The sequence below is a fragment of the Lolium rigidum genome, chromosome 7, assembly GCF_022539505.1.
Source record: "Lolium rigidum isolate FL_2022 chromosome 7, APGP_CSIRO_Lrig_0.1, whole genome shotgun sequence".
NCBI lineage: Eukaryota > Viridiplantae > Streptophyta > Magnoliopsida > Poales > Poaceae > Lolium > Lolium rigidum.
In genome coordinates, this window is record NC_061514.1 from 310,463,154 (window position 1) to 310,475,417 (window position 12,264).

Below are 12,264 nucleotides of genomic sequence, written 5' to 3' on the forward strand. Positions count from 1 at the left end.
CATGTAGTACTAACATTCCAACCTCTGAAAAACATTCTAAAGGGTTGGGATACATGTTGCCAATGATATACATAAATGGTTTGATTGCTACATGAGTAATTGTACATGCAGGTTATCATCCAATTTGACGGCAAGGCGTCAAGCGGTCGATGTTAGCCGCGTCCCCAAAGAGATTTGGGGCGCGCCGGACAAAAAATCATTCCCAGCCGCATGCCCCAAATGCCCTTTTCGTCCGGCGCGGTCCAATACGGTGTCTGGCGCCACGAGCCCGTCCCCGCTACACAGGGGATGCTCTGGGCACGCCAGACACAACGAAATGCGAGGCATGGAGTGGCGGGACAGACGCATCAGAGATTCACGAACGAAGCATCGCAGCTTTGCCTTAATAGCGATGGAGGGGCAGACGAGACGTCTCGTCGGTGCTGCGTAGCCTCCACGCGTCGTCGGCGTACGCACGACACCGTGCGTTCCCATCGCTTCTAGCCTCTTCCCGCGCTATCTTCCCGCCTCTTCTGGCGACGCCGACGTCTATAAAAAGTCTCCCCCCCCCCCACTCAATGGTAGCCACCACAGCCGCCGGCACCCTTTCTCCGTCGCAAGCACAACTCTCATCGCATAAACACCACCGGCGCTGACTAGTTCCCTCCACTGCCGTCTCCACCACCACCTCCAGCACCGCAGTTCGACATCGACCCGGAAGCTGCGGAGAACGAGGCGTGGGAGGAGGCGGCACTGGCGGACACCATAGCGGCGTTCGACGAGGCAAGAGATTAGCAACGAGCGCAGGACGAGTCTTTCGAGTCGGAGAAGAAGCTCCAGGACGACGTCCGTGCCCGCGAAGACGCGCAGATTCGTCGCGCCGTCAAGCTCTCCCTCCGGGCGGCGCAGCAGGGGAGGGCAGGCACGACGTGCTGCTGGAGCAGCGGCGTCTGGCCTCTACCCTACGCAGGGAGAGGCGCCGCGCGGAGCAGGAACTGCGGCGGAGGGGAGGCGACGACGGGGTGGGGCCGTCTAACGCAGCGTTGGGCGGTCAGTAGGCTAGGGTTAGATAAAATCTAGCCGTTTTCATTCAAACTTGTAATCTCTATCTCTACTACTTAAAAAGACTCAATTGGTTCCTTATTCTGCCAATACGTTTGGTCGTTTTGTCGTCGTTGTCTGTTCCGCGCCCGGCTTCGTCGCACCTCCCGAACAAATCCTCGGGCTGACAAGTAGGTCCGTTACTGAAGGAGGAGAACCCTCCCGCAATCGACGCTCCGCTCGCCTCCCCACCCCACCCCGCTCCCCCCCCGCGCCGCTGATGCCGCCCTCCAACCGCCCCTCGCCGCACGCCGTGACGGAGGACGACGGCGCCGACAGCCCGGCGGCCTCCGGCCTGCGCGCCACCCCGCCTCGCCCCAACAATCGCTCCTCCCGCGCCAAGTCCAGCAGCCGCCGCCGCTCGCCCAACCCTAACCCTAGGCCGCGCCCGGACTACTACGGCACGGAGCCGTCCCGCAAGAGCGAGCGCAAGCGCAAGCCGCGCTCCTTCCCGGACGCCGCCCTGCTCTCGCGCGCCCTCCTCCCGCGCGCCTCCCCGTCCCGCGCCGCCGGCGCCGGCGGGGGCGGCAACGTCCAGCTCTGGACCGACGCCGACGAGCTCGCGCTGCTCTCTGGCGCGGTCGCCTTCCGGGCGGGCAGCGGCCGGGCGCCGCGCCTCCCGGACACTCCCCACGGGCGACCTGGGTGCCACTGTGCCAGCCCTAGCCGTTGGGAGCAGCTCCACCTCCACCCTCCTCCCTCGCCGCCGCCGCCGGGCAAAGCCCGCGCCGTGGGCGGCGGCGGGATCTCCTTCCCCGCTCGTGAGGCGGGCTGCGCTAGGCACTTCATCGAACGGAGGCAGGGGCCGGCGCCGACTTTGGCGCAGGACGGCGCTGCTTTGGCGAGGAGGTGCAGGGCGTGGCCGAGGCGCGGGGATCGCTGCGGTGGGGCCTGATCCGGGCTTCGGCGGGTCTGCGTCCGGGCGACGTCGTCGCGGCCTGGGCTCCAGCCGGAGTGGCAGTTGGCGGCCGGATTTGCTGCCTCCTGCAGCGGTCTGGCCGGGACGAGCAACTCCGGCGAGTGGTGGGCGTTTGGTGGTCGGCAAGGAGGTCCCCTGCTCGGCTGGTCGCGCCTTCTGCTGCGAGAAGGTAAGCATGATCTATACATGGATGCGGTGTAGGTTTCCTTCATGCTCTTGGTGTCTGTCTTCATCGTCGTTGCTGATGCTTGTATCAAGTGAGCACAATAACCCTCGACTTGTCAGGAAACAGATGGTAGATTAGATCGATTTCAGAAAACTTGTACACTAGGTACTGCTGCACTGGTTCTGGACAATTTAAAACGGACTTAGACGTAAAACTGGCTCTAAACTGAGCATAATTCTAAGGTGGCACGAAAGGAAAAACTGCAGAGGTTTTCTATTGCTTTCTAACAACATCGAGTTTGCTCAAAATCATAGTTATATCCAATGCTTTGCTACTGCTATACTTCAACAAAAGAGATCTGTAGAGTATCATATGCTTAATTCGGATATATATTTGAAGATGCATAAATAACAGTGAAACACCAGGAAAGAGAGAAATTAAATTTGTCCGAGAAGCTCTGCTTGTTGGTTTTACTTATGGTTTAATTTTCTGTGCCAACCGTGGCCTCGAATTTGCATTGGATTGTTGAAGCCAGAGGAAAACACCTATGCTGCCTGCCCTGCATCCAGACACAGATCACAACTTTGCAACCTCCCGTGTTTGTAGAGTTCCTATGCATTTGAGGACAGAACAAGTCATACACTCTGGATGCAAGGGTTGCACCGGTGGTACTAATGATAATATTTGTACCCAGTGACTTGACGGTTGATAAGTATAAAGAGCTGCGATTAATTACTGATACCGCTAATGTAGTTTGGGTGAAATGCGTAGCAGATTTTGTGTCCTTTTGGTTTGATAAACTGTATGCTCCTGGAAGATGCTGCATTTGATAACAACAAAGAACTTATGCTGCATTTGATAACAACGAAGAACTTGAGTTTGGTAACCTATGGGTACCTCAAAAGATCAGTTGCAATAAACAAATTGCACTATTATTATTTCAAACACCGCCAATTTTAGGCTATGTATGCAATTGAAGAGCCTTTTGATAAGCATCTTTCTACTATATTGTTGGGTACCAGTCAACTTGCAGAGGTGGAGGAGCTAAGAAAAGTTTTAATTGGACAATGACTCCAAGCCGTCTATTGTTCTGGCTTTGATTCAATTGAGTAATTTGTCAAGCGGAAGAGAGAAGTTCTTTGTTTTGACAATAACTTTCTAATTTTTTTTTGTTTAACATGATATTTTTTCTTACAAAAATACAATTTTCATGTTGTTTCTATTATATGCAGGTGGTGTATCAAGTTATAAAAGTCAGGTTCCCCTGGTTAGGTATATATTGTTCATGCTATTAATTTTTCTTTAAAGGATTAGAAGATTTCTCTTGATTATGATTTTTTTCTCTAAGCTTAACTGGTTTCACAAGAGCATACAAAGAGGGACTAATAAAGTACATATGATCAGAATCGCGGATATGATATAATGGAAACTTGCTCTCCTGTTTATTCTACAGCTATGTTTGTTGTGACTTAACATCTGTGAAATACGCGCATCTAATTTACTTGCAATATCACAGTTTTTGCGGGGACTGCTCTTCTTTCTGCAACCGGTAATACACGATTAGTAGAGATAATTTACAAGGTATGCAAATATAGGTGGATTTCCTAGACTGATTTTTTTTGCTATTGCCTAATTGAGTTATGATCTCTAATTATTAGATTTTTGTTTCAGCTAGGGCTTATGGATCAACAATGTAGCTACATGAATAAACAATCCCGGATTACTCTTTTAGAAAATTTCAGAATCTAATTGTGCCTGTATTCTAAGAGGCATACTAAAGTGTTACCAAAAACTAGCAAGGTGCATTCTCTATTCCGTTTTTTATTCACAGCTTGATGTCTGATATGATATCCAACAACTTTACGTTCATGCTCTCTGAATTCTTGATCTGTTTAAGCAAAAGGTACATTGGAATTATATTGGGAAATCTGAAAATCGTTCATCTATCTATTTTTCATTGCGATAATAGCACTCATGATTTCTCCATTAGGTTGGTAGTTTTAGATATGTTGTACAATGTTAAGGACCATCAGCTAATATTTTATCATACTCTCCTGTGAATGGGATTACTGGACCCTGTTTCGAATTGCAACAAATTTACCATTTCATCACTTCATGTCTCTGTTTTCAGAATAGGTAAGATCATACTATCATGTATCCACCTAAATAAAATAGGTTCTCTATATAGTTGCACGTTTTGCTGGTAGGACAAAAGATCATCCGATTCCGCTTATAGTAAAGACTGATCCATAGCCATACAATTTTTAAAATTCTCATTTTTCTACACTACTTAAAAAGGAGGAACATGTTCCCTATTTTGCCACTATAACCCTTTCGTCGTCGTCGTCCTGCACGGGCCTGCCTGGGCCGCGTCGCCTCTTCACGCCTCCAAATGGGCCAACCCAAATTCGTGCTTCTTCGCTGCTCCTTCCACGGCCCCTCGGCTCCTAAGCGCGAAGATCCGCCGCCAACCCGTCCGCTGCGCCGCCGTCAGGCGAGCTCGCGGTTTGACCCACGCACGCAGCGCACAGGAGCGGGATTTCAGCACGGCTGCAGCACCTCATCTGCCGAGGGATGCTCCCACCGAGATCGCCAGCACCTCCATGGATCTCGGCGGCGCCACAGCCCTTCCGCGTTTCAGGCCCCGATCTGACGAGCCGCCGGCATCCTGCCCAACCGTGAGCTCCGCCGTCCGCGACCGAGCTTCTCTGTCGTTCCAGTGCCGGCCTCCTACCTGGATACAACCCTCTCGACTCGAGCACTTATGCCGCCTGCCTGTCCGGTCCAGTTGAGTCCCGGCGCTGCGCTGCTTCCTTCCCAAAGATGCGACTGTTGCACGATGCAGCAAGATGCTCCTCCACACCCCTCTCTGCTTTCCCAAAGGTAATTGGTCGTTCTTTTATGCAATAGATCAGCTCTTGTACATGCATCTGCTGAACAACCGTAACTATGTGGACATCGCTGTCTCATGTACTAATGAAAATACTCACAGCAAACTAAATTGAAGGATGATACTTTTGGTAGTGGCATGTGAATCAACGTCCGTACAGCTGACATGGAAATAATGCTAGCTTTAATTCTAAGCATTCAGCGCTTATATTTTCGAATTGGAAGAAATTATCCAGGAGAAGATGTAATTTGTTGTGTCATTTTCTTGTCAGATTTTGCAAGGACTCGGCAAGTTGTCGTATTTGGAAGAATTTAAGCTCATGTTCAGTGAATCAGAGACCATATTGATACTTGTTTATTCCCACAATTATTTTTTCTAAAGACCATCCCTGCAGCCATGGTGTAATGGAACATCTGGTTCGCAGTTTCTCTCACCCTATGGAAAATTCCAGGATGGCGGCAAGGATTTTAACACCATGCTATTGTTTCCTGTTATTCATGTAAATTGATTGATTGGAAAAGTATCTTAATGCCATGCAGGATTTTTTATTCGTTTGGATAAGGATATTGAAATTTATGTGAGTATGGTGGAAGTTTGCCTACCTTAAAACTTACCTCATTTTTCAGTTCTACTTTCCTACCTAAGGGATTTTATAATTAGAGATGTATTGGAATCATGTGATGGAAAAGGTCACTAGACTTAGAATAAAGGGTAGTAGATTGGCAGATTATAATTAAGCTCGGTGTTCTGTTAAACAAAAACTTGTTTGGAAATTCTGATATGCCTTTGGTCTGTAAAGTAGATGTTTTGTCTAGGCTTCCTTACATGTTCAATATGAGGAGACAAAAGACTATGAACACAATATAGGTGTCAGTAAAAACGTTTTGCCCAATTTCAATCTTTTGGCTCATTGTTTTGAGTTTTTATATCTATTATTAAATATAGGCCTGGATAGATTTTATTTTTCTTACAACAAAGAGCACATTATGGGTATCCAACTTTTTTATTTCTTAGTAGATATAAAATCTCATGCATGATATATATGCAGCAAATGCTTATTTTGTACTTAGTTGAGAAGCAACGCGTGGCAGCGATCTCCTACAGCGGCATGATGCGTGGCCGCGGGGAGATGGGGAGGGAGGGGATGGCACGGCCGGCCGGAGATGGGGGGAGGGGATTGTACAGCCAATGGGAGATGGGGAGGGAGGGCATGGCTTCCGGCTTCGGCTCGCTGGTGGTCCATGGAAGAGTGGCAGTTCGCTGCCACGCGCGACGGCGAGAGGGAGGCGACCTTCCCACGGTCCTGGACAAGTTTGGCGTCCTCCTGGCGCTTATGGGTGAGTGTGGAGGCCTACCCGTCCTCCCTGACATGGATATCTTGGAGATACGAGGCAACACCGTGGGGAGCGATCCCTGCATCATTTTCATGGAGGTCGTGCAACGAGCTGGCGTGGATGATTGAGGACACGCCTGACCTCCTGTTCATGGAGGTGGACGGCTCGGCTCACCATAATAGAGAGGACATGGATGAGCATAAGAGGCCTCCGTGGCATGGTGGTTCTGGATGAACGTGCCGCGTACGTGACAAAGAGAGCACGATGGGGAACGAGAAATTTTCTCACATGTTGTATAGCATCTTCTTGGAAAATGCACAACTACTACGGTGATTCCGATGCAATGGTAACAAAATTTAGTTCCTGGTTCCGTTGTTCGAGTATCACTATCCGTTGTAAGTTTTAAATAGCTGGCAAGCTAGACCACCAAGGAACTGCCAGCGGTGGCAAGGTCATATTCTTCCCGGGATGTCACAGATCTGGTATCATTTTAACTCATGTTGCCCTCTTACGTATGAAGTATAAACACTTACAAGATGTCTGACAAAATGCCTCTACATGTTGTAGTTAAGAGTAGATATAGGAACATGCTGTTGGAATAGGTAAGAGAAAGGTCATGTTTGAATTATTTCAATGGACTTAAGAAACTGGTTGCACATATTTGCCCCATTTTCTTGCTTGGTGGCATTAATTTTCTCTAAACTATGACATAATGGGGTTTCCTATTGAATCTGATGCCGTATGGGACAACACAGTTATAGAAGCCGCTGGTATTAGATGGACACCGCAATGTTATTTCGAAAAAACATTATTCATATTTGTGTACCCTACCTAAGAATACATATCTAGAAAACTATAGGCTTTGACAATTGAAGTGGTATAATGTTTATCATGATGGCAGGGAAAATTAGGCGGTGGTGGAGGCCGTTAGGTGTCGCTGGCGGTAGGAGAAGATGATTTGGAGGCGCTCCATCGGCGTGAGGATTGAGCGTTGAGGCAAAGAGAGCCAGTGAATCTCGCCGACCCTTTCTTTATCTCTCTACAGTACAAGATTTTTCTACATCTGCCAGCGCTGAGGCAAAGATTTTGTAAGGCCATCACATCGCTTGCACGGGGTGAGGCTTTATTATCTATATCTTTTTTAAAATCTAATACATGTTTATTGATTTACTTCTACAAATTGTAGTGAAAAGTGTATAACTCTTTGCCTATCAAATGGAGACTCTAATATATATTGATTTAACTACTAACAGATTAAATATGCACCATGCCAACATATGTATTATTAAAGTTTTGGCATGATTTACTAAAATATAGTTCTGCGGTAAAATCTGTATCAATATGGGCTTTGTTGGGCCATCAAATTACTTCTTGCCAAGAAGTGTTATTGGCATGTTGAATATACATGCTCACATAACATTTTCTGCCTGGTAGCTATCAAATGGTTAAAGATTATAAGATTTCAGTGTTTACCCATTTGAAAAACAAAGCTGCCAAATATTGTTGTATACATGGTAATAGTAAAAGTAGTCGATAGATAGTGAAGAGTATATTTAGACCACAACCGCTCTCATGCACCTGTTGCACTTCAATCTTAGAAATCATCTCATGTTTGCTGGATATAAAGACCCGTTAGCAGGCCGGGTTAATCTAAGCCTCATCATTGCAGAAGTCGTGGTACCTCAATGCACAACAATGTTATCTTCTAATTGTGTTCGGTATTATCATGATGTGGTACATTATGATATCTTTAATTTATTTGAATTTTTATAGTGAGATGTGAATTATATATGTTCATTGAGAAATGAAATTTAAGGACCCGTGGCAACGCACGGGCATTTGTACTAGTACCTATAGCAAGAATAAGACCAACACACGGACTTACACTAGCTAGATCCACTAACCATCATAGTTTTAGCGCTCGCCGAGGGAGGCGACATTGCGTACGTGGCTTTTGAAGCAGCGATGTACACCTGACTTAGATTGCAGTAGCGAGAAGGATAGATCGAGGGTGCCACCTGCAGGGAACGAAGATCGATGCAAGCATCTATTTTGTCAACTTTAGCCACGTCATCGGATCTTAGGGTGCACGATGTATCGCTGGCAATTTCTCTTTATAGAACTTGACTATATACGAATGACGTAGAGTGTGAGAGATATATATGATTCGGAATTCAATGTCGATTGAAAACCTCGGCTTCGCAACTGGGATTTAGGACCATGAAGTTATCACTTAAACATCAAGCAAAACCTTGAAAACAATATGAAAAATCTCACAATGTAACACGGCTAGCAACTTTTAATTGCAGTTGCATAAAAACATTGGATAGTTAGTTTTCTCGAAAATGTTACTCTCGGCCAATTATAGGTCAAACCCTAAACCTAAGATATGTTTGTGTGTGTATAGATGTGTGCATGGGTGCGCGTTTAAATCTCAAAACTATTGGTTTGTGAATAAGAAAAATTGGGTCTTCATACGGGAGTACTTCTTCTGATCTTAAGTGGGACGGCTGTGGAGACAATATTACTACCGGTAGTCCTTCAGTACTTAATTTAGTTTATGCTAGATACTGTTTGTATGATAGAAATAGTATTACAGTTTGGTTCTTTCATAATGTAATGTTCCCTTTTGTACATATTTGAGATTAGGAGTTTCCTGAATATCTAGATATTTTTTTCAAGAGGAACAAAATTCCTATAATTGGGGGTGTTTTAAAAAAAATCGAAATGGGGAGCCTAGCCCTGCGTCTGCGTCAAAATGATGCACACAACCACCATTTATTTCATAGTTTTGTCATTCAACACGGACCGCAAAAGGGCTCAACATGAATCAGCCAGTGAAACTGCTAACCAGGCTGGTTGATGATAGCATGTATGACGTCATCAACCGAGTGCACCCAATATCCAAATATTCTCGCTGGTCCGCAGGAAAAAACTATGACCACATGTGCATCCAATACGTAGCACGATGAATAACCTGCAAAAAGTTTGGAACCTTTATCTTCTTAAAGACAACATCATTACGAAAATTCTAGATTTGCCCAATCCAAAACACAAACTCATATTCGAATCCTAGCCTTGACTCTCTTGTCAATCCCAGTTAGGTAGTTACCAAACATATTGGTAATATTAGCAGGAGGAGAAATATTAAAAGTAAAAGGAACAACTCTACAAACGGATCGAGCAAAAGAACATGAGATAAAAAGATGATTTATGGACTCATGTGAATCACACAAAAAAAACACTTTACAACCTATCCAACCTTTTTTTGTTATCTTTAGTGAGCAAAACATTTCTATGAAGGAACCACATAAACATCTTTATCTTTAGTGGTACTTTAAGTTTCCATAGATACTTACTTACGCAGATAAGTTGTATGACCATTCACAAATTCCGCGTATATAGATTTGACCAAAAGAACTTTCGAAGGAGCCAATTTCCACTAAAGGTTATCTGGATATAATCCGACAAAGAGACCCCCATAAGCCGCTGAACTAGGTGTAGCCAGGTTTCCCAATTATTCTCACTAAACATCCATATAAATTCTATATTCAGCGGCGCATGAGACAAAATATCTGCAACCATAACATTTATTTGTTGTACGAAGAAGATTTTTGGGTGGCCAAGGGAGACACACCTAACCAAATGTCCTCCCATAAGCCTATTGAAACTCCATTCTGAAAATAATTACCATTTCTAAACTGTTCTTCTAAACCTTTCTGGGAAATTTGGCGGCAAGCTGCTTCGTAGAACATGTGTATCGTTTATCGTATCTTCTTTTCCTAAAAATATAATAAAAATGAGTTTTCAAAAAAATCTGTCAAAAAATCCATATATAGTAAAAGATGTATCCCACAAATTTGCAAAATATCAATTTCAAATACTTTATATTCTGAGCTACACAAAAATGATAAAAATGTAGATCTGAGTAGTACATTTTGAAATATCCAAAACATATATTTCGTCATTTTTTCTTGCACATAACAAAAATAATTTTGGGTTGAGATTTTCCATGATTGTGAGATGTATCACTGATAATCTGCAGAATTATTTTCAGATTTTTGGATAACGTCTAATAATTTTTTTTAAATGGTGTGAGCAATGGAGCTCGGGACACAAAAGCACTTTCCGCAATTCGACTTTAAAAACAGTACTATATGCCCAGCTAAACTTGATCAGCTGCAGTTAATAACTCATCTCGTCGTGGTTTCCGTAGCTATTTTTTTCAATTAAGTCAAGAGTCTAGCTTTTCACACGATTCTGCTTGATTGCCGATCTAAAAAGGGCACAGATCGACGTACAACATCAGTGCACCACTAACATTAAATTGAGAAAAATATACAGGTAAATTAACACTTGCACAGTCGCATCATCTATCAAAGCACAAGCCCTATAAGTACCCGTCCGATCTTCCACTAAGGATATACATCTCCCCTTACACTCAGCATAACAGGCAAGAAACAATGGCATGCACTAAAGTTTTAGCTATTGCTTCCATCGTTCTCTTGGGCATTGGATTAACCAAGGCTGCGAGGGTGTCTAGACTCTCTGATGCTCAAGGAAGCGGAGAGGGAGGGGGTGGAGGATTTGTGGATGGTAGTGGATCGGGATCCGGGGGCGGTACCGCATCCAGCACGGTTGTTCCAAATGAAGGTCATGCAACCGCCGGGGCTACCCATGCGGAAGCCGGAGCTGGAGGCGGCGGCGGAGGCATCGGCCGGCGCAATGGATCCGGAAGTGGTGGTGGGTCTGGCTCGAGCACTGCCTCTAGCCAGTCGACAGGGGGAGTGTACGGTGACTTCCCTGGATATTCTAGCGCTGACGGTAAGGGCGGCGGTGGTGGAGGAGGACAAGCTGGAGGTTACGACGGATCTAGTGGTCATGGGAAGGGCAGTGGCACCGGCTCGGCTTCTAGCTCCGCCAACTCCTTCTTTGATGAGGCGGATGCCAATGCGATCGTGAAAGGTAATGGCGGTGGCGGAGGAGGCGGCGAAAATGGTGGGAGCGGTGGCGGCGATGGTAGTGGATCTGGAAATGCGGAAGCACACCCTTAATTCGTCATTTCCTTCTCTTTTGCTCGTACTTTGTAATTCTCTTCCGTCCATGCTGTATACATGGCATGTGCTATGCTAGAGACATGAATAAAAGGCTGCTTTGTGTTTTAATCAAGTGTGGAGGTCAACCATGCAATATGAAACACACATCGTGAGGTGTTGGGTTGCAGAGATCGTACGTACGTACCATGCCGCTGGGAAATATTTCACAAATAACAATGGTTTTTTTTTTTTTTTGAGAATTTCTCTTCATTCATATCACGGAAAGATACAAAGTTGTTAACCCTTACAAGTACAGAGAAACACAAATACAAAGGACCAAAAACACCTAGAACACCCTAAGACCACCATAGCCCATGAAGATCTCCGGAGCCCTGTGTCATCATCCCATAAACTTGAGAGAAGACCCCTGCAGAAAGAACTACAACCAAGCGCAAGCAGGTCATCATCTTCGACCACGGTGCAATTGCCACCACGCTGCTTCCTCCTTCACTACAAGGAAAAGGCCTACCGCCGGCGAACCTAAAAGGCCCATTGCCGGCGCACCACGAGCCCGCCGGTGCGAACGGGCCGGTGATAACTGGCCACTGCCGGCGCACCAGGCAGTGCGCCGGCGATAGGACGGATACTGCCGGCGCGCCATCGACGCTTCGCCGGCAAAGGACAAGTTCCACCGGCGCACCAGCAGCTGCGCCGGCAGTAGTGCTTCCAGCACTGGCGCATGCCACGTGCGCCGGCAGTAGGTCATTTAGGTGCGCCGGCAATAAATTCGAAAATTCTTTTTCCAGCTTTTTTCCAGCATATTAGAATACATATTTGAC

The 12,264-nt window shown here is 46.0% G+C and overlaps 2 protein-coding genes across 2 annotated transcripts; both read left to right on the top strand.

Moving 5' to 3' along the window:
• Window positions 1–1,300: 1,300 nt before the first annotated feature.
• On the top strand, window positions 1,301–4,008 carry LOC124673153. The gene is made up of 3 exons (XM_047209280.1): window positions 1,301–1,733; window positions 3,682–3,746; window positions 3,997–4,008. The coding sequence occupies exons 1-3, from the start codon at window positions 1,301–1,303 to the stop codon at window positions 4,006–4,008; spliced, it is 510 nt and encodes a 169-aa protein (XP_047065236.1).
• Window positions 4,009–10,852: 6,844 nt separating this feature from the next.
• LOC124673154 (glycine-rich cell wall structural protein 2-like) lies at window positions 10,853–11,443 on the top strand. Its single transcript, XM_047209281.1, has one exon. It carries the CDS (start codon window positions 10,853–10,855, stop codon window positions 11,441–11,443), a length of 591 nt encoding a protein of 196 aa, XP_047065237.1.
• Window positions 11,444–12,264: the final 821 nt, after the last annotated feature.

Bases quoted from the DNA above. Each gene is read 5' to 3' on its own strand.
- LOC124673153 (XM_047209280.1), top strand. From the start codon at position 1,301: ATGCCGCCCTCCAACCGCCCCTCGCCGCACGCCGTGACGGAGGACGAC. The intron at 1,734-3,681 runs GTGCCAGCCCTA...GCAATATCACAG, and splicing joins CGGGCGACCTGGGTGCCACT to TTTTTGCGGGGACTGCTCTT.
- LOC124673154 (XM_047209281.1), top strand. From the start codon at position 10,853: ATGGCATGCACTAAAGTTTTAGCTATTGCTTCCATCGTTCTCTTGGGC.